The 24,546-nt window shown below is 44.6% G+C and overlaps 1 protein-coding gene across 17 annotated transcripts in view; it reads left to right on the forward strand.

Moving 5' to 3' along the window:
* Positions 1-24,546, forward strand: part of kif1aa (kinesin family member 1Aa) — a 137,642-nt gene that overhangs the window by 93,843 nt on the left and 19,253 nt on the right. For 10 of the 17 annotated variants that reach the window (XM_029708274.1, XM_029708280.1, XM_029708275.1 and 7 more), the window contains 12 exons: positions 4,020-4,132; positions 4,482-4,537; positions 6,722-6,830; positions 7,386-7,452; positions 8,632-8,716; positions 8,985-9,090; positions 12,310-12,336; positions 18,838-18,861; positions 19,615-19,729; positions 23,334-23,467; positions 23,683-23,744; positions 24,012-24,157. In XM_029708274.1, the coding sequence (XP_029564134.1) occupies positions 4,020-4,132; positions 4,482-4,537; positions 6,722-6,830; positions 7,386-7,452; positions 8,632-8,716; positions 8,985-9,090; positions 12,310-12,336; positions 18,838-18,861; positions 19,615-19,729; positions 23,334-23,467; positions 23,683-23,744; positions 24,012-24,157 (1,044 nt within the window). The remainder of the gene's footprint in view (positions 1-4,019; positions 4,133-4,481; positions 4,538-6,721; positions 6,831-7,385; positions 7,453-8,631; positions 8,717-8,984; positions 9,091-12,309; positions 12,337-18,837; positions 18,862-19,614; positions 19,730-23,333; positions 23,468-23,682; positions 23,745-24,011; positions 24,158-24,546) is intronic. The other 7 variants (XM_029708283.1, XM_029708288.1, XM_029708290.1 and 4 more) reach the window with 3 other exon arrangements.

Here is a 24,546-nt window from a genome sequence, read left to right on the forward strand (position 1 = left end):
TGATTTAACTCTTTAGTCATATCCCAGTTTACCTATTTGCTTATGGTCTAGCCGACACCGAGTGACCTGTTTTTGAAATGAAAGTTTCAATTTTATTTGGAACGTTAAGCCAGACAAAATTAAACGGACCTATTTATATAGTGAATATGAATTCGGAGGGCAGAAATTATTCAATATTAAAGCATTAGACCTCTCACTAAAGGCTTCAGTCATACAAAAGTTATACTTAAATAGGTCTCGTGTGGCTCAGTTGGTAGAGCATGGTGTTTGCAACGCAAGGGTTGTGGGTTCGATTCCCACGGGGACCAGCGCGGGGAAAAAATGTATGAAATGTATGCATTCACTACTGTAAGTCGCTCTGGATAAGAGCGTCTGCTAAATGACTAAAATGTAAATGTTAAATCCGAACTGGTTCTCGTGCAGATTAGTAAGAATGTCTCGCCTCATGTTCAAGAATGGCCTTTTTTCCCTTTATTCAGATTACAACCTCTCACTTTCAGTTATTTGAAAATTAAAATCTCCAAAATATCTCTACTTTTAAAACAAGCAATAGAAAGTTAATTGCAATTTCAGTTGAGTCCACCAGAAAAGACAGAACAAATAAAACAACAAATATTGTGGTTAAACTCAAATATATTAATTGAGAAGAAACCATCATTTTTGGGATAAAAAAAGGTATAATCTTTGTAAATTATATCTGTCACGCCCTGACCTGAGAGAGTCGTTTTTCTCTGTTTGGTTAGGTCAGGATGTGACATGGGGTGGGCATTCTATGTGTTATATTTTTATGTTGTCTTTTTCTTTGATTGGCCTAGTGTGGTTTCCAATTAGAGGCAGCTGTCTATCGTTGTCTCTGATTGGGAATCATACTTAGGCAGCCCTTTTTCCCCACAGTCAGTTGTGGGATCTTGTCTTGGTGTTGCATGTGTTTGCACACCTAGCTTTACGTTCGTTGTATTGTTTATTGTTTTTGCTGGTTTACATTTAAATAAATAAATATGATGAACCCAACTCACGCTGGTCTACCGTTAATGACGAACGTCAGAACGTCATATCATTAATAGGACTGGTGGAGTTATGTCACACATGCAGCTAACACAAGTATATATGAAAATGTCTGCTCTACTTAAAACTACAATCAACTAATTTAAGCATTACCACAAAAAATGGAAGAGGAGAGTAGAAGAGGGAGAAAGTAAGGAACTTGTCTGTCGGCTCTGCATTAAAGACCAAAATTGGTTGAAGAAAATTGTGATAAATAAAAAAGTTGACCAGTTTCATTTCAGGACCAAAAGATGGACAGCTGTGTGTTGCTAAATAAATGGGAAGATATTTTGGATGTAACGAATTCATGACACATGGTTTATGAACTGATACATAAAACTACGCCTTATTCTAAAATGTATTCAATAGTTTTTTCCCCACCTCATCCATCTACACACAATACCTCATAATGACAAAGCAAAAACAGGTTTTTAGACATTTCTGTTCATTTATAACAAAACATATCTGAAATATCACATTTACATAAGTATTCAGACTCTTTGCTCAGTACTTTGTTGAAGCACCTTTGGCAGCGATTACAGCATCGAGTCTTCTTGGGTATGACTCTACAAGCTTGGCACACCTGTATTTGGGGAATTTCTCCCATTCTTCTCTGCAGATCCTCTCAAACTCTGTCAGGTTGGATGGGGACTGTTGCTGCACAGGCATTTTCAGGTCTCTCCAGAGATGTTCGATCGGGTTCAAGACTGGGCCCTGGCTGGGCCACTCAGAGACTTGTCCGAAGCCACTCCTGCGTTGGCTTGCCTGTGTGCTTATAGTCATTGTCCTGTTGGACGGTGAACCTTCACCCCAGTCTGAGGTCCTGAGAGCTCTGAAGAAGGTTTTCATCAAGGATCTCTCTGTACTTTGCTTCGTTCATCTTTGCCTCGATCCTGACTAGTCTCCCAGTCCCTGCTGCTGAAAAACATCCCCACAGCATGATGCTGCCACCACCATGCTTCACCGTAGGGATGTGCCAGGTTTCCTCCAGACATGACGCTTGGTATTCAGGCCAAAGAGTTCAATCTTGGTTCATCAGACCAGAGAATCTTCTTTCTCATGGTCTGAGAGTCCTTTAGGTGCCTTTTGGCAAACTTCAAGCAGGCTGTCATGTGCCTTTTTACTGAGGAGTGGCTTCCGTCTGGCAACTCTACCATAAAGGCCTGATTGGTGGAGTGCTGCAGAGATGGTTGTCCTTCTGGAAGGTTCTCCCATCTCCACAGAGGAACTCTGGAGCTCTGTCAGAGGGACCATCAGGTTCTTGGTCAACTCCCTGACAAAGGCCCTTCTCCCCGATTTCTCAGTTCTTCCGGGCAGCCAGCTCTGAGGAAGAGACTTGGTGGTTCCAAACTTTTTCCATTTACCTTCAATGCAGCAGAATAGTTTTGGTACCCTTCCCCAAATCTGTGCCTCAACAAAATCCTGTCTTAAACTCTACGGACCTCATGGCTTGGTTTTTGCTCTGACGTACACTGTCAACTGTGGGACCTTATATAGACAGGTGTGTGCCTTACCAAATCATGTCCAATCAATTGAATTTACCACAAGTGGACTCCAAATAAGTTGTCGAAACATCTCAAGGATGATCAATGGAAACAAGATGCACCTGAGCTCAATTCGAGTCTCATAGTAAAGGGTCTGAATACTTATGTAAACAATGTATTACTGTTTATTTACATTTACATTTACATTTAAGTCATTTAGCAGACGCTCTTATCCAGAGCGACTTACAAATATTATTTTCAATACATTTGAACATGTTTTTGCTTCATCATTATGGGGTATTGTTTTTAGATTGCTGAGAAAAAAATTATGTTTAATCAATTTTAGAATAAGGCTTTAACGTAACAAAATGTGGAACAAGTCAAGGGGTCTGAATACTTTCCGAAGGCACTGTACATAGAGGATTCAACCATCCCAGCTCTGCAGATTTTGCTGTGAAGAGACAGAATCATTAGATCATTTGTTTTGTTACTGTCCAGATGTAGTTTGTTTTTGGTCACAGGTCCAGGAATGGCTGAAGAAAGTAACATTTACCTGGAACTAACTCTGCAGATAGCACTACTGGGTGATTTGAAAAGTTATAGTCAATAATAATAATAATATAGTAGTCTTAGCAAAATATTTTTATCTTTAATTTACAATCTGTAGAAACTACAAAAATAGGAAGGTTCAGAAGAGCACAGTGGAAAAATGTAAAACAATGGATAGTGTTCAGAGATTGATGGGAGAGGCAGAGTGGAGCTGAAGGGTAGGACTAATTATAACAAGATAACTAATGTAAAATATACTGTGTCTGTAAAATGTATATATTATGTATAAGCTGGAAGTAGAAGCCTAAGTGTTGTTGTTCACTAGTTTACTTGTAACGGCTGTTGAATGGAGTAGACCAAGGTGCAGTGTGGTTAGTGCTCATCTTTGGAAAAAGAGAACACTTTACAAAATAAACAAAAGACAACAGCCAAACAGTCCTGCCAGGTAACAAATGACTAAACAGAAATTAACCACCCACAAAACCCCAAAGGAAAACAGGCTGCCTAAGTATGACTCACAATCAGCGACAACGATGTACAGCTGTCCCTGATTGAGAGCCATACCAGGCCAAAACTAAGAAATACAAAAACATAGAAAAAAGGACATAGAATGCCCACCCAAATCACACCCTGACCAAACATAAATAGAGTCATAAAAAGTCTCTCTCAGGTCAGGGCGTGACATTACTTCAATTTGGGGAGGGGTGGTAGGGTTAGGGGAACATAATAAAGGAAAAAAAACATATATATATATATATATATAAAAACAAAAATATATATCGGGGATTGGAAATAACGCAAACGATTCCATTGACGGAAGCCACAACCTATCTGCAATATTAAATCTGATCTGCCCACTAATAAATAAATAAAAATAAAGACAAGAACGTTATGATGGTTTGATATGATGTGGTAGCTAGTATCTCTTTATTGGTTCAACAGATTGCTGTAGAGGTCACCAAATCCTTTGTGGAGTACATCAAGACCCAGCCTGTGGTGTTTGAGGTGTTTGGTCACTACCAGAAACAGCCTACTGTCTACAAGGACCTCATCAGGTAACACTTGTTACCGGAAGGACAATCTTCATTCTCCTCTTTGTAATCCACTTACTCTTTTAGGACTTTACTGTACCTGTCTCAAGTCAATTCAAGTCAAGTCAATTCAAAGGGCTTTTATTGGCATGGGAAACAACATTTCCAAAGGAATAGAGACATTTCAAATGTCATTATGTCTATATACAGTGTTGTAACGATGTGCAAATAGTTACAGTACAAAAGGGATAATAAATAAATAATAAATATAGGTTGTATTTACAATGGTGTTTGTTCTTCACTGGTTGCCCTTTTTTCTCTCTCTCTCTCTGTCTCTCTCTCTCTCTCTCTCTCTCATCCCCCCCCCAACCAGCCCCCTGCGTCCCAACAGAAGACAGTTCCCTCCAGTCATGCCCCTGTCCAAACCAGGTAAGCAGCATCATCTTGTTATTCTTTCTTGCTCTAGTGAATAATTAGACCTCTGTCGACATCAGGATATGAATGTTGTTATTTAGTGTGTTAAACGTGATGCTGCGTACTGTACACAATGTGTATCTATCATGCCATTGTATGGCCTGTGTACTGATTACAGCTCATGTCCGTTAAATTGCCTTCGTACTGTTTGTGCTGGTGTACTAGCCTGCTGAAATCCTTGCCACTGCGTGTCATGTAAAACAAGACAAGGAATGTAATGCTAACTAAATAGACTGCTACCTTGACTACTGGTGTTCTGATACTGTATGTAATGTCATGTTGTTGGGGACGTGTTACTGTACACTGTGAAGCAGCAGACGATGGCACGGCCCCCGACCTGGAGATGATTCGTTACCTGGTCCCAGAGGTGTCCAATGGGGCGCTGGTGGACTCTTTGCCAGGACACGCCCTGTCCGTCGCCGGATTGGCCGCCTCCTTTCTCCTGGAGGGGGAGGAGCCACCCAGTCTGCCGGCCCCACCCCTCTCTATATGTTCAGTTGTCAGAGCCCAGAAACCGGGTTGGTTACTGTCTGTATGCCTGGGCCAATGAGAGTCTCTGAAACTAAACTTGAGCTCAAATTATATACTTTTTTTTATATCACTTAGTGGTCAAGATGAGACATTGTAAATCAGAAATACAAAAAACACCTATCTCCATTTTTGCATTTGAGATCGAGATCACAGTGTCGACTGGGCTAATAGCCCAACGTATTGCTTCTCTCAACTGAGCTCAGTTTAAAGAAAGCAATCTGATTTTACACGGTGATAGAAGGATTTCCAAAATAGGATTTTAAAAGAGGTTGTGTTTCAGGGATTTTCCACAGGCTTGGCTCTCTTCTCTTGCCTAGTTGGGTGTCTACTGTCTGGTTGACTTCCCCTACAGTTCCTCCTGTCTGGTTGACTTCCCCTACAGTTCCTCCTGTCTGCTGTCTGGTTGACTTCCCCTACAGATCCTCCTGTCTGGTTGACTTCCCCTACAGTTCCTCCTGTCTGGTTGACTTCCCCTACAGATCCTCCTGTGATTTCTTCCTCAACTGCATTTATGGGCTCTTAGCATTAGTAGATTCCATAAATAAATAACTCTTTATGAATTAGAAGTGGATAACAGACAGTCTTCATAGTAATTGATAGAAGTGGATAACAGACAGTCTTCATAGTAATTGATAGAAGTGGGTAACAGACAGTCTTCATAGTAATTGATAGAAGTGGATAACAGACAGTCTTCATAGAAGTGGGTAACAGACAGTCTTCATAGTAATTGATAGAAGTGGATAACAGACAGTCTTCAGAGTAATTGATAGAAGTGGATAACAGACAGTCTTCAGAGTAATTGATAGAAGTGGGTAACAGACAGTCTTCATAGTAATTGATAGAAGTGGGTAACAGACAGTCTTCATAGTAATTGATAGAAGTGGATAACAGACAGTCTTCATAGTAATTGATAGAAGTGGATAACAGACAGTCTTCATAGTAATTGATAGAAGTGGATAACAGACAGTCTTCATAGTAATTGATAGAAGTGGGTAACAGACAGTCTTCATAGTAATTGATAGAAGTGGGTAACAGACAGTCTTCATAGTAATTGATAGAAGTGGATAACAGACAGTCTTCATAGTAATTGATGTAGGGTCAGACTTTACCTGTTTGATAATAAAACCTGTCTCTGATGTGATGATTACGTTCACTGATTTTTCTCAGGACCTGGGCTATATACATTGTAATAATGCAGTTTTTCCATACAATGTTTCTTATACTTGGGGAATATTGTATATAGATGCAAATAATTTGTTTCATTGATTTTGTTTTATTTTTAATATTTTATTAGTTTATTTGTCAGGGATCAAGCACAACACATTTTCACCCGATTTAGCTACAATACTAATTTCCATCTCCAGAGGCAATCCTCTCTAACGTTAAGGGATGATTGCTTGCTTACTGAGCTTTGTGGCCACCTTGACTGAGTGATCTCATTCCGTTTCCACAGGACTGTACTGAATGGTTCCTTTCTCTCTCCATGCATCTCTCTGATCGCATCTCTTTTTCAGCCCTTCTCTCTTCACAGTTCTCCATGTTCCCTGCTACTGGAGAGTAAGTATCCTTGGCGGTAACCTTGTCTCCCTTCACCTTCTTCCCCTTTAGTCCCTGCCACCAAGCTGACTGCCCTGATGCGCCCGACAGCCGGGCCCTGCCACTGCAAGTATGACCTGATGGTGTTCTTTGAGATCTGTGAGCTGGAGGCCAGTGGAGAGTGAGTATTAGTCACCACAATCACAACCACAGGATTACACTGTACTTCACAGCAAACCATCTCACCAAAACCTTTTGTAAACCCGGTTCTATGAATGATTATCTACCACTGTCAACTGGCCTGATCCGTTGGCTGGTTCACATCCTTTCTGGTTGGTTCACTAGAAATGAAATAGACCAAAAAAGGTTCCACTGCACTGTACATGCAGAGACTCAGAGACTCAGAGACTCAGAGACTCAGAGACACAGAGACACAGAGACACAGAGACACAGAGACACAGAGACTCAGAGACTCAGAGACTCAGAGACTCAGAGACTCAGAGACACAGAGACTCAGAGACTCAGAGACTCAGAGACTCAGAGACACAGAGACTGGTGGGTGAAATGGTAAGCCTGTTCTGTACTACAAACATCTTGATTTAATGTATATTAACACAGTGGAATGTCGATGCAAGAACCAGAGTTACGAGAACAACAATATCAGCAACAGCTTTAATGTCATTCAGAACTTATTGGCCGATGTGAAATCAATGAGAGGTTTGTTACTGCCCTACAGCTACATCCCAGCAGGAGTGGACCACAGAGGAGGCATGCCTTGCCATGGGACGTTCATGCTGCACCAGGTGAGTCATTTTAGGGAGTGGAATGATAGTTATGATTGAACTGATTTGCAGGTGGATATATAGAAGAATATATAATCATATAGAAGAATATAGAATCATTTAGAAGAATATAGAATCAATTAGAAGAATATAGAATCATATAGAATAATATAGAATCAATTAGAAGAATATAGAATCATATAGAAGAATATAGAATCAATTAGAAGAATATAGAATCATATAGAAGAATACAGAATCATATAGAATAATATAGAATCATTTAGAATAATACAGAATCATATAGAAGAATATAGAATCAATTAGAAGAATATAGAATCATATAGAAGAATACATACTCATATAGAAGAATACAGAATCATATAGAATAATATGGGAGACAGGTTAAAGAAGTATTTTTAATTGAGACAATTGAGACATGGATTGTGTATGTGTGCCATTCAGAGGGTGAATAGTCAAGACAAAAGACTGAAGTGAACAGGGTTATGCTAGAAAGTGCCAGGAGCACCGGTTTGTGTCAAGAACTGCAACGCTGCTGTTTTTTTTTTTAACGCTCAACAGTTTCCTGTGTATGTCAAGAATGGTCCACCACCCAAAGGACATCCAGCCATCTTGACACAAATGTGAGAAGCATTGGAATCCCTGTGGAACGCTTTCGACAACTAGAGTCCATGCCCCGACGAATTGAACTTATTCTGAGGGCAAAAGGAGGGGGGTTGCAAATGAACATTAGGAAAGTGTTCCTAATGTTTTGTACACTCAGTGTGTATAAAATACTTTCTCTTTCTTCCTGTTAACCAGATGCTCCCAGAGAGTGGATAGTAAAGCCCTGCCAGAGCAGTCCAGTCTAGTTCAGTCTAGTTCAGTCCAGTCTAGTTCAGTCTAGCCCAGTCTGGTTCAGTCCAGTGTAGTTCAGTCCAGTCTAGTTCAGTCCAGTCTAGTTCAGTCTAGTTCAGTCTAGTTCAGTCCAGTCTAGTTTTGTCCAGTTCCAGCCTATATTTGGTTGCTTTGAGTCTTGGTGTTGTGTTCGTCCCGTGCTGTGTCTCTCTGTCCTGGTGTTCTGATGTCTCTGGCTTCTCTAATGGTACATTCACTATTCTATCTCTCTCTTATTCAATCTACCTCTCTCTCCTTTTCTTCTCGTCAATGCTCTCTCTCTCCACCCCCCCCCCCCCCCCCCAGGGTATTCAGAGGAGAATAACTGTGACAATCGTTCATGAGACAGGTGAAGACATCGTGTGGAAAGATGTCCAGGAGCTGGTTGTGGGTGAGTCAGGCTCACATTGAAGTGGACGGCGTGTGTTTGTTTGTTTGTTTGTTTGTTTGTTTGTTGTGTATGTGCATGTGCCTGAGTGTGTGCTGTCTTTGTGAGTGTCTGTCTCTCTGTGTGTGTGTGTGTGTGTGTGTGTGTGTGTGTGTGTGTTTTGAATATGTATTTAACACCAACATTTACAGTATGTAAGTTCTCCTCCTCCTCTTCATCATCTTCCTCCTCTTCGTCTTCCTCCTCTTTTTCCTCTTCCTCGACTCCCCAGGGCGTATCAGTAACTCTCCCGAGGGGGACGACACCATCATAGACCCCAACATCCTCTCTCTCAACATCCTGTCAGCTGGGTATGTCAGACCCATGCAGGACGACAGGTATGTCCCATGTTCTACCTGTCAAAAGGGACCTAATCACCCACGGCTCATCCACAGGTCTACGTCCCAAATGTCACCCTGTTCCAATAGCAGACTTATTCAACGATTCTAGGATTTTTTGGGGGGGGGGATGATTTGACAATATAAGTTTTAGAGAATATATACAGTTAGTTATATAGAACATTCAGTTATATTTTGTTGATGCATAAATATTGTTTACTGAACTGTTTACATCAAAGTTCCTTTACGGTCCTGAACATTTGAAGATTACATCATTACATCATAATAACCAATACTCCATTTGCGATGTGTTTCTCCTGTCTTTAAAATTCTATGATGTCACTAGGAATTCTGTAAATGCACGATCACGATCACTATGGCGATGCTAGCACCGCCTTTCGTAAGCTCTGTGGTGCTCTAGAGACACACGCACCTTGGGTTCAGCCAATCTCTGTGTCTCTACCAGCACACGGTGGGTTCAGCCAATCTCTGTGTCTCTCTACCAGCACACGGTGGGTTCAGCCAATCTCTGTGTCTCTCTACCAGCACTCTCTCTCTTTATATATGATTGAACAACATATATAGAAAAGCTTGTAGACATTCGAAAACAAAGAAGAGGCTCCCGTATTGGTTGACTGAAGAGGCTCCTGTATTGGTTGACTGAAGAGGCTCCTGTATTGGTTGACTGAAGAGGCTCCTGTATTGGTTGACTGAAGAGGCTCCTGTATTGGTTGACTGAGGAGGCTCCTGTATTGGTTGAATGCACTGTGCTCCATGGCTAATGCATAGCAGGCTTAGCAAGGATATTTGAAGCTCACGCCGCCAAGATGCACAGCTTAACTGATTAACAGACTTCAGGCAAAGAGGATTTATTCCCTCCCCCCACCCCTCAATCCCCTCTCCTGTTCCACTGAAGCAGCTGATGCTTGACAAAACAACATGTGGTTTTATACATCTAGAAGCAGGTCACAAGATCACTTGTAGAAAGCAAAGATTGTGACTTAAAGAACAAATGATTTCAGATTGATTATGATCAAACGTGAAGCCGTTATCTTTGTAGTAGTTGTGCTGTATGATGACCTTTAATGCTTCAGCCAGTTATATTAGAGTGTCCTCACCACTACGCTGGCTAGGCGACTCTCCCGTTCCTTGATGCTAGTCTGGTGCTGTGCTTTGAATGTCCGTCTGTCATTCCACCTCTCACCCTGTTCACTGCATAATCCTCCCTTCTAACCATTATCCACTAATAACTAACCTCGCAGGATTATTCTGCACCATGTCAGACATCTCTATCCAACATCACACTATGGCCATAATAACAACATGCTATGGCACACAAACACCTACAAAGGATTGTTAGCCAAACTGAACATGCCCTGTAACATAGATCCCTAGACTCTGTGGATGAAGGGCTTCTTGCTGGCCCTGTAACATAGATCCCTAGACCCTGTGGATGAAGGGCTTCTTGCTGGCCCTGTAACATAGATCCCTAGACTCTGTGGATGAAGGGCTTCTTGCTGGCCCTGTAACATAGATCCCTAGACCCTGTGGATGAAGGGCTTCTTGCTGGCCCTGTAACATAGATCCCTAGACTCTGTGGATGAAGGGCTTCTTGGTGGCCATGTAACATAGATCCCTAGACTCTGTGGATGAAGGGCTTCTTGCTGGCCCTGTAACATAGATCCCTAGACCCTGTGGATGAAGGGCTTCTTGCTGGCCCTGTAACACAGATCCCTAGACTCTGTGGATGAAGGGCTTCTTGGTGGCCCTGTAACATAGATCCCTAGACTCTGTGGATGAAGGGCTTCTTGGTGGCCCTGTAACATAGATCCCTAGACTCTGTGGATGAAGGGCTTCTTGCTGGCCCTGTAACATAGATCCCTAGACCCTGTGGATGAAGGGCTTCTTGCTGGCCCTGTAACACAGATCCCTAGACTCTGTGGATGAAGGGCTTCTTGGTGGCCCTGTAACATAGATCCCTAGACTCTGTGGATGAAGGGCTTCTTGCTGGCCCTGTAGCACAGATCCCTAGACTCTGTGGATGAAGGGCTTCTTGGTGTCCCTGTAGCTGACGGACGATCTTGATCCTCATTGGCCTCACCCTCTTGCATGTCGTTACAGTATGTAATGATGGGATATACAGTGCCTTCGGAAAGTATTCAGATCCTTAGATTTTTTTCACATTTTGTTCAATTACATCCTTATTCTAACATGGATTAAGTAAAAAAAAATCCTCAGCAATCTACACACAATAACCCATAATGACATCACAATACCCCATAATGACATCACGAAAACCTGTTTTCGCTTTGTCATTATGGGTTATTGTGATGTCATTATGGGGCATTGTGATGTCATTATGGGTTACTGTGTGTAGAATGATGATTTTTTTTTTTACTACATTTTATAATAAGGCTGTAACGTAACAAAATGTGGAAAAAGTCAAGGGGTCTGAATACTTTCCGCCATTTCAAGACCGCATTATCCACTCACTGGCATGCATCCCTAACTAACTCACTCAGCATAGTAAGTCACCATACCTCAGTAAGTCACTAAAGCTGCATAGCGTCATGCTGTGTTACGCCGTAGCACTTCACTGTAATGCCTTATGTTACTGTTTACTCTCCATGTAACATACAATGTTGTTTTTACAGAATAATGTAACTGTCATGACGACCTCTATTGTGGTTTAACCACACTGCGTTACTAGTAACCTTTCACCTAACTCAAATACCATTCCTCAGACCTGGGTTTGCTTGCCATCACAAAGGACCAATACAGGAACAGAGGCCCCAGACAGACTGTTGCAGTGGTCTGTCTGGTCCTAATGGCCATACCATCTCCATATACAGGTATCAACATGGTTCTGCATTCCTTGACCTCCAACCCAGGATGTTGATCTGGTTGGAAAGGTCCTCCTGAGTGGAGGGGAGTGTCCAGCACCAGGGCAGAGTGTGGGATTGTCCAATGCAGATCTGGGTTCAAATAGTTTTTGTTTCTGTCAAATACTTTGAGCGTTTTGATTGATTCTGCATGCCTGGAGTGCCAGAAGGGCTTGGTTTGCGCTGGAAAGAAAACAGATGCCATTTGAACCCATATGTGGTCTAGTCTGGCCTCTGCTCAGGCCTGTGAGGTCATCAGTAAGGGACAGGACATGCTGACATTTCTCTCCCTCCAGTCCACTCCACTAACACAATGTTGTTTTGTTGTTTTTTGCAGACAGTTTCTTGATTCGGACATGCCTAGGTATATGATTTACATCAAATCCCTCTCCTCCCATTCTACTATTCAGTTAGATAGCATCTGATCTCGTATTCATGATCTATTTTCATCTTTTCACTCTCACTCCATTTTAAACACCAAGTCATCCATACATCCATCATTCTAATTTCCATGGTTTTCCACTGTGGGTTTTGGCTCTCCTGCTCTCTCCTCCTCCCCTTGCTTTTTTTCTGATCTCTCTCTCTCCTCCTGAGGAGATGTGAGGGACTGTGATGTATCTTTGCACCCCTCCTCTCTCTCTCTCTCTCTCTCTCTCTCTCTCTCTCGCTTTCTCCTGGATGTGTGTTTGTTGCTGAGCTGTTGTAGGTCTGGAGGCTGGAGCTGAGGGCTGGAAACTGGGGCTGGCTGGGACTACAATGCCTGGGGCTGGCTGGAACTGATGGGTCTGGGGTTGTGGGTTGGCTGGGACTGCGGGGTCTGGGGTTGGGGCTGTCTGGGACTGCTGGGGCTGGGGTTGGGGCTGGCTGTGACTGCGGGGTCTGGGGTTGGGGCTGGCTGTGACTGCGGGGTCTGGAGTTGGGGCTGTCTGGGACTGCTGGGGCTGGGGTTGGGGCTGGCTGTGACTGTGCGGTCTTGGGACTGGGGCTGGCTGAGACTTCAGGGTCTGGGGATGTGACCAAAAGCTGATGGTGTACGGGGGCTGCATGCATGACTTGCTTTGCTTCCTACAGTGCTGAACTGACTGGCTGTTTTTTGTGTTGTGGGGCCAGTATTTCAGCTTCTGTCTCCTCTTTTTGTCTGGTGCTTCTGTACAGGGACGTTTTCAGTACAAGCTACAAGTGAGACATTTGATGAAGTGAAACAAACATGCATTGTTTGTCATTCCCCATTTACTGATGATCTCTGTTGATCTTTTTTTCAGTCACAAACCTCTGCATTGCCACTAGGGGGCAATAATAATCAAGTTCATACTCTGACACAGAACAGGTTTCATTTTGCATCCTGCTGAAAGACCTATAGCATCCTGCTGAAAGACCTATAGCATCCTGCTGAAAGACCTATAGCATTGATAAAATCATAAAAAATCTTTCCAAAATAGCAACTTGCAAACATTATAAGGAAGCCAAACATAATCTTAAACTTTGGTATGAAGTTATGCTATCAACTTCTTTTGAAAACACTCAAGGTTTTATAAAGAGATGTGCAAGAAGCTGATAGTATCAAGGGGGTGGTTTCCATTCTCCCCATTAGGAAATGCGTCCTAGAATGAGATTCAGGTCTTGGAGGCGAGCTTTGATGTGTGTGTCTCTCGTATGTCTGTTTCGAACGTGAGAAGCATGTGTACTTCCACTCTGCCAAAACAGTACACAGTTAGTAATTCACCCTTCAAGATAACTTGAAACAGTTCAACCAGGTCTTGTGTCTGGAAGTAGCCTAGGCTAGCTAGTGCTAGCCAACAGGCCGGTGTGCGACTGTGGTAAAACTGGTTTGACTTTGGATAGCGTATCTCTGTGACTAGTTAGGGACCGTCAAATAAATTACACAATGTAAATTGACAATGTATGACTCCTTTCAGGAAACTAGGCTAAATGTCGCGCTTCACTACTTCACAGGAGAGCCATTTGAACGTACATTTAAAAAAATTTATCAAGTGTGTTTTTTTTGGCAGAAATGCCTTCTGTAACGTGAACTTTCATGTGCCTTAATAACAAACTTGTATGCCATCTGTAAATACGAATACAGTTATTAAATTATGAGCCTAGTTGGTTTAGCCATGGAAAAATAACCTTTTCCGCTAGCCATGATTGGCTGAGATAATGGATGGGCTGGACATGCCGAGCGATGAGTTTGGATTGGTCTGCCATGTCGCTTGCTTCTGTCTATAACATGAGCTGCTCAGTATGTGTAGGTAATCATTTCTAACGCAGCTTTTTTTTTTAAATATATCACCTAGTATAACTGAAAAAGTGTTGCTCTCCATTTTCTGGACAACCAAGTTGTGGAATGCCCGGTAGTATTAGAGTATTATAGCTAAGGAGATGGAGAAAATTCTGCCGTTTGATTGCAAAAATGCAGAGTGAGTCGAAAAGAGAACACGCACAGAAGGCTGTTGTGTAAAACACCTGTCTCTGGATTACATCTTCAAACTAAAGGGTAACCGTGGCATTCGTGACAGAGAGGGAGAAGCATTCATCCATGTAGACCGGTAAAATAGTCTAGCTAGTTATATTTTCAGATATTACACGTTTCTAATTTTGTCAGAAAGTCATTTTCATTTCAAGTTAAAGTGTACTGTTAGCTAGCTAGGTAACTTTACGTGTATGATCTGTGTAGTAATATTATTCATATCTCAGAACCATTTGCATTGTTAGTTATAGCCTAATGTTAGCTTGGTTAGCTACCTGCGGATTCATGCAGGGTAGTAACGTTACGAGTTGGGATTATGGTTCATTGTTTAGCTAGCTAGCTACTGTTAACTACATGTCTAAGCAAAATATTCCACTATGAAAGTAACTATGTCAATAGAATGTTCATGATGTCACTGTGACAAATGTCGATAGAAGTAGGGTGCGTTCGTAAATTCACACTGGCTATCTACTCTGATTTCAGAGCACTCTCGTCTAAGTGTGTCAGAGCGCAAAATAACTGACGAATTTACGAGCTCTCAACATCCGTTGAATATGGCTGGTGTCAATAAACGTCTGCAAAAAAGCGTAATTAAATTGTTGCCAGCAGCACAGTCACCAAAGCTCTGGATAACAAAAACAGCCTAACCAGCTCTGCTAGGGAGAGTAAAATGGTCAGATTGAGGTGTTCTCTCATTTGTGTCTGGATGTAGCCAGCACGCTAGCCAATGTTAGCCAATTAGCTTGGGTGCTTGACTGCTGTTGGTAGGTCAGAGCGCTCGGATCAACCCTACTCATCGGCCAAAGCGTCCAGTGTGCGCTCCGAGAGCGAAATGCTCTGAATTTAGGAATGTACAATCTGACAATCTTGAGTTTACGAACGCCCAGAGTGCACTCTGAGCGTACTCTGGCTTTCCAGATTGAATTTACGAACACACCCGGAGTATAAACCAGCCTTTTGTCTTGAAATCTTTATTTGTTTAGTACTTGGTCTCACATGTGATTCCTTAAAGAGATGGGTGGGGCCAAGGCTTAAGAGAGTGTGAACGATGCTGAATGAGTGGAGACAAAGAAGAGCTCTCCAGTTACATACCAAAACATTCAAGAGCCATTTTTTCAAAAGTGAGGTTACAAGTTGATCAACTTTCAAAGAAGAATTACTTTTCCATTATTCCTTAATGTAGTGTGTGATACACCATTTTCTAGCTCGGAGTCTTTATTTTTATCCAATGTAAAAAACACAATTTCAAATTTTGATACATAAGACCGAATCGAGCCAGTCGGTCACGTATTTTATTGTTGTACATCTTTTAGTTTCTCATTAAATGGTTTCAATATTTGTATAGGAATTTCGCATGCAGCTGCTCTCCAAATTGATCATGGGCATTACGATCAGTCACGTGCAGCTGCTCTCCAAATTGATCATGGGCATTACGATCGGTCGCGTGCAGCTGGGTGAACAGAGAGTACAGGAGGGGACTAAGCACACACCCCTGAGGGGCTCCCGTGTTGACGGTCAGCGTGGAGGATCTGTTGTTGCCTACCCACACCACCTGGGGGCAGCCCGTCAGGAAGTCCAGGATCCAGTTGCAGAGGAAGATATTCAGTCCTAGGGTCCTGAGCTTAGTGATGAGCTTGGAGGGCACTATGGTGTTGAACGCTGAGCTGTAATCCAATGAACAGCATTCTCAGTTCCACTTGTCAAGGTGGGAAAGGGCAGTCTGAAGTGCAATTGAGATTGCGTCATCTGTGGATCTGTTGGGGCGGCATGACAATTGGAGTGGGTTCAGGGAGTCTGGAATGATTGTGTTGATGTGTGTCATGACCAGCCTTTCAAAGCACTTCATAATTACAGATGTGAGTGCTAAAGTGCGATAGTAATTTAGGCAGAATACCTTTGAATTCTTGGGAACAGGGACAATGGTGGTCACCTTGAAATATGTTGGGATTACAGACATGGACAAGGAGAGATTTAACATTTCTGTGTCCTGGGCCTGCTCTGTGTCCTGGGCCTGCTCTGTGTCCTGGGCCTGCTCTGTGACCTGGGCCTGCTCTGTGTCCCGGGCCTGCTCTGTGACCTGGGCCTGCTCTGTGTCCTGAGCCTGCTCTGTGTCCTGGGCCTGCTCTGTGACCTGGGCCTGCTCTGTGTCCTGGGCCTGCTCTGTGTCCTGGGCCTGCTCTGTGTCCTGGGCCTGCTCTGTGACCCGGGCCTGCTCTGTGACCTGGGCCTGCTTTGTGTCCTGGGCCTGCTCTGTGACCTGGGCCTGCTCTGTGTCCCGGGCCTGCTCTGTGACCCGGGCCTGCTCTGTGACCGGGGCCTGCTCTGTGACCCGGGCCTGCTCTGTGACCCGGGCCTGCTCTGTGTCCTGGGCCTGCTCTGTGACCTGGGCCTGCTCTGTGTCCCGGGCCTGCTCTGTGACCCGGGCCTGCTCTGTGACCGGGGCCTGCTCTGTGACCCGGGCCTGCTCTGTGACCTGGGCCTGCTCTGTGTCCCGGGCCTGCTCTGTGACCCGGGCCTGCTCTGTGACCCGGGCCTGCTCTGTGACCTGGGCCTGCTCTGTGTCCCGGGCCTGCTCTGTGACCCGGGCCTGCTCTGTGACCCGGGCCTGCTCTGTGACCCGGGCCTGCTCTGTGACCCGGGCATGGCCCTTGCATGCAGCGTGTGTGAACAGGGAGTTCAGCATTGAGATGTTTAATGGATGAGAGAGGCTATACCTCCTCTAGGTCCATAGACACATTTCCACTGAAGCAGCTCTCTCCTCTCCTCTCGTCCCACAGTATAACAGCAGCTCTCCTCTCCTCCTCTCGTCCCACGGTATAACAGCAGCTCTCCTCTCCTCCTCTCGTCCCACGGTATAACAGCAGCTCTCCTCTCCTCCTCTCGTCCCACGGTATAACAGCAGCTCTCCTCTCCTCCTCTCGTCCCACGGTATAACAGCAGCTCTCCTCTCCTCTCGTCCCACGGTATAACAGCTGTTCTCCTCTCGCTCTCTGTCTTCTTCCCTCTGACAGACACGCAGCTAGCTTTCCCACCAGGTCATCTCAGTACAAATGCCAACAGCCGGCCTTCAACATCTGAACTCTATGAACGGGACGATTTATCTCCCTTTAATGGCCTACAGAAACATTGGTTTCCTCTTACGTTTCTCTGCTTGGATGAGCGGTTTCAGATTTAAGGCTGTGCTGGGCGGCGGGCCAGAAACATGCTTTCAAGTTGTGATTATTTGCTAAGGGGAAGTCCTCATTCATCAATGTATGGACTAAATTATGAAGGAGAGGGAGTGGAGGAGAATGAGAGGGGGGCTGAAGGAGAGGGGGGCTGAAGGAGAGGGGGGCTGAAGGAGCGGGGATCCGAAGGGGAGGGGGGCTGAAGGAGAGGGGGGCTGAATGAGAGGGGGGCTGAAGAAGAGGGGGGCTGAAGGAGCGGGGGGCTGAAGGAGAAGGAGAGAGAGGTAGAGGAGAGGGGGTGGAGGAGAAGGAGAGGGTGGCTGAAGGGGGGCAGGGGCTGAAGGAGACCGGGGCTGGGGGAGAGGGGGGCTGGGGGAGAGGGGGGCTGAAGGAGAAGGAGAGGGGTAGAGGAGAGGGAGAGGGGGTGGATGAGAAGGAGAGGGGGTGGATGAGAAGGAGAGGGGTAGAGGAGAAGGAGAGGGGTAGAGGAGAAGGAGAGGGGTTTGTTCTGTTAGATCTGAAGAAATGGGACGTTAACCTCTAAAAGTCTAAGCCATTGGGGGGGGACAGTAAAAAATAAATCATAAGGAATAAGGTTTAGTGTCTGGCCTAAGTGTCTGGCCTATATCCTATATAAAATATATTTCTGAGTGACTTTGTCATACTGCAAATCAAAGTGAACATAGCAGGGAGATAGCCTACCTCTAGTTTGCAGACTTTCATCAGTGTTGATGGCGCTCGGCTCGCTCATGCAAACTCTGCTCACACAACATTTGAAAATCCTAATTTTGTTATTTTATGCGTCAAATTATAAGCTTATTTAACGTGTCAAATAGTGTTATTTGACATATATTTTATGACACGCAAAGACCCAAATGGCATTCCATAGTTGTAATTTGTATCTCTAGCTACAGAATTCAAATAAACTCAAAAGTATTACATTGTATCTCTTCTGTCCATTGTGAGACATTCTAGAACAGATCAAATACAATTATTAATAAGTACAGTACTTTCTATTGTTTAAATCATCAAGTAGTGGATGGGAAATGTAGCCTGGTCCCAGTTGGCAAGACAGCAAAAACCTATTTGGGACCAGGCTAGGAAGAACAAACCTGTCCTGTCGCTCTCGATCATAACAACGCTCACAACCACATCCGACTCTCTTCCTGACTCACCTTTGGTTCTCTTCCTGGTTCTCTTCCTGGTTCTCTTCTTCTATTCCTTCTCAAAGCGTCTCCTTGGGAATAGACCATAGGTATTTCTCCTCACCACCTGTCCTCCTCCTCTCCTCCCGTCTGTCGATCTCTCATTACCTTTTCTTTCCTTCGTGCTGTTATTGTTTGGTTTTTCTTTTTAAAAAGGTCGACCCACAACTGACATCTTCCCAGTTGCATGCTATTTACTGTCTTCATCCCCCAAACTACGTGTCTTGTCTTTTGAATGTGTGTATTTGAAAATCAATGTTGTTATTTTAATCTTCATAAACAAAAGCTATCTTCTCTCAAGAGCATTTTAGATGCACATGTACTGTAGGTAACATATCCCAGACAGACAGAATGTTATTCACATTATCATAGTGATAAACAATGTCCCTACATCAATGCAACTACAACTTGATCTGCCGATAGCAATAGATTGTAGCTATTCTTGAGAATACCTTTAAATAGTTACCTTCCTCCTACAGTAGACATAACCTTTATTTTAATAATGTTGTAACACAACTATCAACAGGACTATTCAGAAAACCACCCATCCTGCTTTGCTTTCAGTTTGCAGCATACTAGCATACTAAACACTAGAGTAGGTTTTGAAGTCTGTTAGTAGTATTCATGACAGACAGACAGACAGACAGACAGACAGACAGACAGACAGACAGACAGACAGACAGACAGACAGACAGACAGACAGACAGAGACCAGAGACCACTATGTTAGTTCAGACCAGGGTCGAGGAGCTCTCTGTTCAGTCATTCTCTCTGCATGGTTAACTGTTCTCCTCCCTCCATCAGGACATTCTATCGCTTCGAGGCTGCCTGGGACAGCGCCATGCATAACTCCCTTCTCCTGAACCGGGTCACTCCTTACGGAGAGAAGATCTACATGACCTTGTCGGCCTACCTAGAGGTAACATATAAAGTTATATACAGTATATAGTTGTATATAGTGTTATATAAATTACCTTGTAGGCCTACCTAGTTATATGAACGTAGTTATATGTAACTGTACTCATCTTAACTGGACTGATTCATAACTGGACTGGTTCCTAACTGGACTGGTTCATAACTGGACTGGTTCCTAACTGGACTGGTTCATAACTGGACTGGTTCAGAACCGGACTGGTTCCTAACTGGACTGGTTCCTAACTGGACTGGTTCAGAACCGGACTGGTTCCTAACTGGACTGGTTCCTAACTGGACTGGTTCAGAACCGGACTGGTTCATAACTGGACTGGTTCATAACTGGACTGGTTCAGTTCCGGAGAGGTTCCTAACTGGACTGGTTCCTAACTGGACTGGTTCAGAACCGGACTGGTTCCTAACTGGACTGGTTCCTAACTGGACTGGTTCATAACTGGACTGGTTCAGAATCGGACTGGTTCCTAACTGGACTGGTTCCTAACTGGACTGATTCATAACTGGACTGGTTCCTAACTGGACTGGTTCAGAACCGGACTGGTTCCTAACTGGACTGGTTCCTAACTGGACTGATTCATAACTGGACTGATTCATAACTGGACTGGTTCAGAACCGGACTGGTTCCTAACTGGACTGGTTCCTAACTGGACTGATTCATAACTGGACTGGTTCAGAACCGGACTGGTTCCTAACTGGACTGGTTCAGAACCGGACTGGTTCCTAACTGGACTGGTTCCTAACTGGACTGGTTCCTAACTGGACTGGTTCCTGACCGGACTGGTTCCTAACCAGATAGGTTCCTAACTGGACTGGTTCATAACTGGACTGGTTCATAACCGGACTGGTTCCTAACTGGACTGGTTCCTAACTGGACTGGTTCCTAACCAGATAGGTTCCTAACTGGACTGGTTCAGATTTTGTCAGTTGCGTTTGTATTTTAGAACTCTGGAATCACAACCACTGGTAGTTTCAGGTTTTTTTTGCCCAGCCACACCGTCAAACTGTTTATCACATTTAGCTGGAGATACTACAACTGCATTGCTCCATGCTTCCTGACTGCTCACCTCTCAGGAGTCTCTGCTTCCTGACTGCTCACCTCTCAGGGGTCTCTGCTTCCTGACTGCTCACCTCTCAGGAGTCTCTGCTTCCTGACTGCTCACCTCACAGGGGTCTGCTTCCTGACTGCTCACCTCTCAGGAGTCTCTACTCCATGCTGACTGACTGCTCAGCTCACAGGGGTCTCTGCTTCCTGACTGCTCACCTCTCAGGAGTCTCTACTCTATGCTTACTGACTGCTCACCTCTCATGGGTCTCTGCTTCCTGACTGCTCACCTCTCAGGGGTCTCTGCTTACTGACTGCTCACCTCTCAGGAGTCTCTACTCCATGCTTACTGACTGCTCACCTCTCAGGAGTCTCTGCTCCATGCTTACTGACTGCTCACCTCTCAGGAGTCTCTGCTCCATGCTTCCTGACTGCTCACCTCACAGGAGTCTCTGCTCCATGCTTCCTGACTGTTCACCTCTCAGGGGTCTCTGCTTCCTGACTGCTCACCTCTCAGGGGTCTCTGCTTACTGACTGCTCACCTCTCAAGGGTAATTTTAGGAGCACTTAATGTATGAGAGATGATCCCTGTGCTTAGGCCTAACACTAGAACATGCATGAGAGCACCAGCTGTTCCAGAAGACTGTGTGATCATGCTCTCCGCAACCGATGTGAGTACCTGGGGCGGCAGGTAGCCTAGCAGTTAGAGCGTTGGACTAGTAACCGAAAGGTTGCAAAATCGAATCCCTGACCTGACAAGGTAAAAATCTGTCGTTCTGCCCCTGAACAAGGTAGTTAACCCACTGTTCCTAGGCCGTCATTGAAAATAAGAATTTGTTCTTAACTGACTTTCCTAGTTAAATAAATGTAAAAACCCCCCCCAAAAAACAGGTCAACATTCACAAGGCCGCAGGGCCAGACGGATTACCAGGATGTGTACTGTGAGCATGCGCTGACCAACTGGCAAGTGTCTTCACTGACATTTTCAAACTCTCTCTGTCTGAGTCTGTAATACCAACATGTTTCAAGCAGACCACCATAGTCCCTGTGCCCAAGAACACTAAGGTAACCTGCCTAAATGACTACCGACCCGTAGCACTCACGTCTGAAGCCGTGAAGTGCTTTGAAAGGCTGGTTATGCCTCACATCAACACCATTATCCCGGAAACCCTAGACCCACTCCAATTTGCATAACGCCCCAACAGATCCACAGATGATGCCATCTCTATTGCACTCCACACTGCCCTTTCCCACCTGGACAAAAGGAACACCTATGTTAGAATGTTATTCATTGACTACAGCTCAGCGTTCAACACCATAGTGCCCTTAAAGCTCATCAATAAGCTAAGGACCCTGGGACTAAACACCTCCCTCTGCAATTGGATCCTGGACTTCCTGACGGGCCGCCCCCAGGTGGTAAGGGTAGGTAAAAACAGGGGCCCCTCAGGGGTGCGTGCTCATTCCCCTCCTGTACTCCCTGTTCACTCATGGCTGCACGGCCAGGCACAACTCCAACACCATCCTTAAGTTTGCCGATGACACAACAGTGGAGGCCTGATCAACGACGAGACAGCCTATAGGGAGGAGGCCAGAGACCTGGCCGTGTGGTGCCAGGACAACAACCTCTCCCTCAACGTGATCAAGAAAAAGGAGATGATTGTGGACTACAGGAAAAATAGGACTGAGCACACCCCCATTTTCATTGATGGGGCTGTAGTGGAGCAGGATGAGAGCTTCAAGTTCCTTGATGTCCACATCACCAACAAACTAACATGGTCCAAGCACACCAAGACTGTCATGAAGAGGCCACTTTAAAACCTATTCCCCCTCAGGAGACTAAAAAGATTTGGCATGGGTCCTCAGATCCTCAAAAGGTTCAACAGCTGCACCATCGAGAGCATCCTGACTGGTTGCATCACTGGCTGGTATGGCAACTGCTTGGCCTCCGACCGCAAGGCACTACAGAGGGTAGTACGAATAGCCCAGTACATCACTGGGGCCAAGCTTCTTGCCATCCAAGACCTCTATACCAGGTGGTGTCAGAGGAAGGCCCTAAAAATTGTCAGACTCCAGCCACCCTAGTCATAGACTGGTCTCTCTGCTACCACAAGGCAAGCGGTACTGGACTCCTGAACATCTAATCAAATGGCTAGCCAGACTATTTGCATTAACCCCCGCCCTCCCCCTCTTTTACACTGTTGCTACTCTCTGTTGTTATCATCTATGCATAGTCACTTTAATACCTCTACCTACATGTACATATTACCTCAACTAACCAGTGCCCCCGCACATTGACTCTGTACCGGTACCCCCACCATATAGTCTCGCTATTGTTATTTTACTGCTGCTCTTTAATTCTTATCCATATTTTTTTTAAACTGCATTGTTGGTTAGGGGCTTGTAAGTAAGCGTTTCACAGTAAGATCTAACACAATTTGATTTGAACTTACAGTACTGTATCCCAAAACAATGACCCCTACTGTATCTGATGTTATGACCTAAAAAGGCAGAGAGAGAAATTAGCTTTCTTTGATCCTTTTCCTTTCTGTAGATGGAGAACTGCACTCAGCCCACAGTCATAACCAAAGATTTCTGCATGGTGTTCTACTCTCGAGATGTTAAACTCCCTTCATCCCGCTCCATCCGAAACCTGTTTGGCACCGGAAGCCTGAGGACAACAGAGGGGTGACTTGATCATCTCTTACTATTCCTGAAAGATGATTATTAAATCGACTATCATAAAATAAAACCATAAAATCAAGTCTGTTACTGTTTATCTCACCACAGTCCTTTTTTGCTTTGTTTGCATTCCTGAAAGATGATGGTTAAATCAATGGAAACAATGGACATGAAATGAACCCAGAGTTTTGTTTGTCTGTTGTTTCTCTCTGTCTGTCCAGTAACCGAGTGACAGGTGTGTACGAGGTCAGCTTGTGTCACCTAGCGGATCATGGGAGCCCAGGTGGGACACTTTCTCTTTTGAGCTTCCCCTTTGTCTCTGTTTCCACTTTTTTTTTTCTCAATTCAACTTCCTGCCTCTTTCTCAAAATGCATTGGAGGAGAAGATCTGAATTGGAGGGACTTTTTTCTCCAAAACAATTTAAAAAGGAGACAAGGAGATAAAACGCAAAGAATCCAAACAAAATTGAGACAGAGATAGATAAAGCGTATTTCTGCTTTGTTTGTCTGATCCCTGACCTCTAACCATTGACCTTATTCAACCCCCCAGGAATGCAGAGGAGACGTCGGCGGGTGCTGGACACCTCGGTGGCGTACGTCCGAGGGGAGGAGAACCTGGCTGGGTGGAGGCCACGCAGTGACAGCCTCATCCTGGACCACCAGTGGGAACTGGAGAAACTCAGCCTCCTACAGGAGGTATGTTCAACTACACCCTATACCCTACACCCTATACCCTACACCCTATACCCTACACCCTATACCCTATACCCTATACCCTACACCCTATACCCTACACCTATACCCTACACCCTACACCCTATACCCTACACCCTGTACCTTACACCCTACACCCTATACCCTACACCTATACCCTATACCCTACACCCTATACCCTACACCCTATACCCTACACCTATACCCTGTACCCTACACCCTACACCCGATACCCTATACCCTATACCCTACACCCTACACCTATACCCTATACCCTACACCTATACCCTACACCCTACACCCTACACCCTATACCCTACACCCTATACCCTACACCCTACACCCTATACCCTACACCCTACACCCGATAC

This window comes from Salmo trutta, chromosome 22, assembly GCF_901001165.1.
Source record: "Salmo trutta chromosome 22, fSalTru1.1, whole genome shotgun sequence".
Classification (NCBI taxonomy): Eukaryota; Metazoa; Chordata; class Actinopteri; order Salmoniformes; family Salmonidae; genus Salmo; species Salmo trutta.